The sequence below is a fragment of the Vigna umbellata genome, chromosome 11 (assembly GCF_029865625.1).
Source record: "Vigna umbellata cultivar VRB3 chromosome 11, Vumbellata_1.0, whole genome shotgun sequence".
Lineage (NCBI taxonomy): Eukaryota > Viridiplantae > Streptophyta > Magnoliopsida > Fabales > Fabaceae > Vigna > Vigna umbellata.
In genome coordinates, this window is record NC_142175.1 from 11,915,778 (window position 1) to 11,921,018 (window position 5,241).

The window sequence follows — 5,241 nt, forward strand, 5'->3', positions numbered from 1 at the left end:
CCCATTCAAGCAATGGACTTCTATACAAAATTGATGTTAGATTTGACACCACCAAACAATTTGATGCCGAAGAATTATTACCAAGCCAAAAAATGTGTTTCAAAGTTGGGATTGGATGTCAAGAAGATTGATTGTTGTGTTAATGGATGTATGTTATTCTATGACAATGACAATGGCAAAAATGATGCATTGTTGGTTGAATGCAAGTTTTGTGGCTCACCTTGATATCATACAATGCATGCTGGACGGAGGCAAAAAAAACCAATTCCAATAAAGTCCATGTTCTACTTGCCTATAATTCCAATATTACAAAGATTGTTTACTTCAATGCAAACATCACAACACATGACATGGCATGATGGTAACAAAACTCCGGGAATTTTGCGTCATCCTTCTGATGGTGAAGCTTGGAAGCACTTTAATCGTAAACATCCATCCTTTGCTAGCGAACCACGTAATGTCAGACTCGGTCTATGCTCTGATGGGTTTACCCCGTACATTCAGGCGTCTGCATCACCATATTCATGCTGGCCCGTGATAGTTACCCCATACAATCTACCCCCTGAGATGTGTATGACAAAGCCTTACATGTTTCTATCGTGTATAATACCAGGTCCATCTAATCCCAAATCATTGATTGATGTTTATTTGGAACCTTTGATTGATGATTTGAAGAAGTTATGGAATGGTGTTTGGACGTATGACGTTTCAAGGAAGCAAAATTTCCTTATGAGGGCAGCCTTGATGTGGACTATTAATGACTTCCCAGCGTATGGCATGTTATCTGGTTGGAGCACGCATGGTCGATTAGCTTGTCCACATTGCATGGAACATACAAAGTCATTCCAATTGAGTTATGGTCGGAAAAGTAGTTGGTTTGACTGTCATCGACGGTTCTTGCCCATTGATCACCCCTTTAGAAGAAACAAAAAGGCATTTCGCAAAGGGCAAGTTGAAACGGATATGGCCCCGCCCAAGTTGACTGGATCACACGTTTGGAGAAGAGTGAAAGACTATCCAAAAGTCATTGAATCTGGTCAGAATAGGATAGAAGGGTTTGGAGAATGGCATAATTGGACTAAAAGAAGCATCTTCTGGGAACTTCCCTATTGGAAAGACAACTTGCTAAGACACAACCTCGATGTCATGCACACAGAAAATCTATTTCTTTGACAATGTCTTCAACACAGTTATGAATGTTATAGGTAAAACAAAAGATAATGAGAAAGCAAGAAAAGATTTACCTTTGTATTGTGGACGAAAAGACTTAGAGTTGAAGGCGCAAGGTAACGGCCGATTATTGAAACCAAAAGCAAATTACACCATTTCAAAAGACGAGGCAAGAATAGTGTGTGGATGGATCAAGGAGCTTAGAATGCCAGATGGATATGCTTCTAACTTGTCCAGATGTGCCAATGTTCAGAACGGTACTATTCAAGGGTTGAAGAGTCATGATTGTCATGTATTCATGGAGACTTTAATCCCTCTTGCGTTCAGTTGTTTGCCAATGCACGTGTTAAATCCACTGATAGAGATGAGTAACTTCTTTAAAGATTTGTGTTGCACGACACTAAAGGAGAATTCCCTTAAAAAGATGGATGAAAATATCCCAATTATTCTCTGCAAATTAGAAAGAATATTCCCTCCTGCATTCTTTGATTCAATGGAGCATATTCCAATTCATCTTGCATATGAAGCTTGGCTTGGGGGACCTATGCAATACAGGTGGATGTATCCATTTGAAAGGTTTATGGGAGAATCTAAACGTTCAGTTAAAAATAAAGCTAGAGTAGAAGGCTCAATTTGTGCAGCTTACTTGCACAGAGAGACAACGTATTTTTGTTCACATTATTTCAAAAACTTCATGTTGTCCCCCACTCATGTCAGAAATGAAATGCAATGGCAAGTTGAACCACGTGAAGGTGCATTATCAGTGTTCCGACAATCAGGCCGTCACGTAGGGAAAGAATTCACTCATTGGTTAACTGATGCTGAATTCAACTCTGCTCATGTCCATGTCTTAATCAATTGCAGTGAAGTGAAGCCGTACCTTGAGTATGTCATCATCCATCTCTTATCTTTCAAACGGTTGAATTATTATACACTAATGAATTTCATTTGTTCCAGCTTATTTGTTGTGGCTGAGCATGTCGCAGAAGGAAATACTTCTGCTAGAATACACTCAGAGTTTCCCCATTGGTTTATAAATCAGGTCTGTACTTTTTCCTACATTTAGAGCAAGGTTAATTTCACTCTTGCTTTTATAATTTTGTTAGTACCTTTGTAGGTTTTTAATCAGGCATTAACTCCCACGGTTCAAGAGTTAAGACATCTGTCGAATTGGCCAATGAGATGTGTCAAGGAATGGCACACTTACTTCACCAATGGTTACAAATTCCATACACATGAATGGTCTAAAGGAAAGAAAACATCAAATTGTGGTGTGTATGTGAAGGGCCTAACAGAGGGTTGTTATGATGACTTCTATGGCATCATTCATAAAATATATGAGTTAGAGTACAACAGCACTACTTCTCCAAACAGAGTAGTTCTTTTTTATTGTGAATGGTTTGATCCTTCTAGAGCTGGTACTAGAGTCGATCCACGCTTTAATATTGTTGAACTCAACCAGAGATTAAGATATGGACCGTTTGATCCTTTCATTCTACCAACTAATGTCAGACAGGTTTATTATGTGCCATATCCACCATTCCGCAATATTGACAAGCGTGGTTGGGCCGTAGCAATACAAACCAAGCCTAGAGGTCGCATTGACTCAAATGAGGTTGAGGAAGATGTTGCCTACCAACTTGACCAAATGTCACAACCACAAGAAGTTATTGAAGTTGAACGTATAACCGCATTGGTCGACCCTGATGGCGATGGAGATGAATTACAAGCAACAATACAAGGTGATGAAGAACAAGAAGAAGAGGAAGAAGAAGAACAAGAAGAAGAAGAAGACGAACAAGAAGATGATGATGATGATGACGACGAAGAAGAAGACGAAGATGATGATGATAAAGACGATGATGAAGAAGAAGATGAAGATGAAGATCATGATGACGATGATTGAATGTTTGACATCCATTGTAGCAAATTGAACTATCATTTCAATAGAGTTATCTAAAATACCATGTTAAAAGTTGTATGCAATTATTTATACATTTACTTTAAAAACCATTGATCCTTACTTAATCATTTCTATTTTTTCGCTTTATTTGTAACCATGTAAATGCAGTAATGACAGGACAAGGTTCAGAGCGTCCTGATAAAGGAAAGGGGGTAGCAAGGCCTAAAAAGAGGCAACGGCAGGCACCAAAGTATGTACTTAGGGTGCCTGCTAGACTACCTACCACTGCTGCCGGCAGTACATCATCTGTGGGGCCTCCTCCTACCCCTACAGTCCCGCCTCATACGCCTGCTGTAGACCCTACTCCTACCCCTGCAACAGACCCTCTTCCTCCTCCTGCAATTATAACCCCCACTCCTCCACCTGTGGTTATAACCCCCACTCCTCCCCCTGTGGTTATAACCCGCACTCCTGTCCCTGACCCTACTTCTATACCTTCCTCATCTGTTCTACCGCCTTCTGACACTGTCACACCATCTTCTGATCAAGATTCAAGTGGTGATGGTGAAGGTCTTGACCCGCCCCTCCATGATCGACCATGGATTGAGCCGTATGGTAAAGGGTAAGTTTTTAATCTCTTGATATAATTTGATGTTTAAACCCTATTGTAATTCAAATGACTATTATCCTCCAGGTTTATTCCATCTAGGGTTGCTTCCCAGGCCATCACACGTTCAATTAAGCAACAGTTTCTAAGTCCATGGCCTACTTGGGGAACAATACCTGATGACGACAAAAAGCCATTCTAGGAGCGCTTTCAGGTGAACAATCTATTTAACTAATTGTCCCTCTTATTTGAGTATGTTTTGTAATCAATGTTTGTTCTCTTTAATGTTACAGATGAAGGTGTAGTGGAAACCTGAACATGAAAGTCAGATACACAGAAATTTCCACATGAAAGCATCTCATCGACTGTCAGAGATGTTTAGGGATGCCCGCAATGCAGGACAGCGCCCTTACTGGCTGGGTGAACAAATTTGGAACTCTTTACTGGCTCATTGGAATACAGTAGAGTTTCGCAATAAATGTGCCAAAGCCCAGAGGAACATAGCGTCTGAAAGGGGTGGCACCCTGCATACTGGTGGGTCGATCACCATTCATGAGCATGCCATTCGTATGGTATAATTTCATTACATAACTTTTTCTTTCATATATAAGTTATGTATTTATTTCATACGTACACTTATAATTCTAAATTATGTTACAGGCACAAGCTTTGGGACGGGCGGTCCATGTTGATGAGGTCTTTGCACAGACTCATGTAAGGAAGGGCACTAATCAATTCGTTGATGAAAGATCTCGGAAGACTCATGTAAGCAAATAACACTATTACTATTACTATTCCTACATCTAATTTTTCATTTAAGTTATTCTATCATTCCCTAACATTGCTTTTAATGTTTCAACAGGAAGAATTTTCTACGAGACTTTCACAGGTTAGATCTGAACATGAGTCAGCTCCTACACCGGATGATGCCAGTAGATGACATCCGTAGGACACAGTGCTGGATCGACATCGTTGGTGGCAAGAAAAAGGGACGAGTGTACGGTGCAGGACAACTTGCTGCAAACTATACAGCATCGAGAGGAGGCACTCTAAAGCACCAACCTTCTTCTTCCACCACTACTCCTGACGAGGTCGTTCTCCGCCTCACGCAGGCACTGCAGCAACGTGACCAGGAAATCACTGATTTGAGAGCAGAGTTTACAAACTTCAAGGCCCTGGTCATGAGAGTGTTGCCTGGTACTTCACAGGATGAATCTGTTATCCCTCCGACCCAGCCACAACCCTCCTCGTCACCCGCTGTCCCTCAGCAGCCCTCATCAGTCCAGCCCTCATCAGTCCAACCCAATTCAGTCCAACCCACAGCAGTCCAACCATCTATACCGGAGCAGGATGATGAAGATCATTCTGATGATAACTATGTACAGTATTGAATTCATTTTGTTATAATCAAGTTATAGAAACAATTGGATATTATCACATTTGGAGTTTACATCATTTGGATGTTAATCAGTTGGATAATTTGGATGGATGTTAGATCAGTTGGATAATTTTGATGTTAGAATATCATTATGTTACATTCTTATGTCTTATTAATATAAAT

General features: G+C 40.5%; 1 protein-coding gene across 1 annotated transcript; it reads left to right on the forward strand.

Moving 5' to 3' along the window:
- Positions 1-1,141: 1,141 nt before the first annotated feature.
- On the forward strand, positions 1,142-4,145 carry LOC148190984 (uncharacterized). The gene is made up of 5 exons (XM_088101233.1): positions 1,142-2,055; positions 2,128-2,212; positions 2,288-2,387; positions 3,407-3,643; positions 4,063-4,145. Exons 1-5 carry the CDS (start codon positions 1,142-1,144, stop codon positions 4,143-4,145), a joined length of 1,419 nt encoding a protein of 472 aa, XP_087957359.1.
- Positions 4,146-5,241: the final 1,096 nt, after the last annotated feature.

What these genes read in the sequence shown, in the direction of transcription:
- LOC148190984 (XM_088101233.1), top strand. Translation starts at nt 1,142, where the DNA reads ATGTCATGCACACAGAAAATCTATTTCTTTGACAATGTCTTCAACACA. An exon ending in CCCATTGGTTTATAAATCAG is followed by an intron (nt 2,213 to 2,287) that starts GTCTGTACTTTT and finishes GTACCTTTGTAG; the next exon opens with GTTTTTAATCAGGCATTAAC. An exon ending in GCACACTTACTTCACCAATG is followed by an intron (nt 2,388 to 3,406) that starts GTTACAAATTCC and finishes CTACCCCTACAG; the next exon opens with TCCCGCCTCATACGCCTGCT.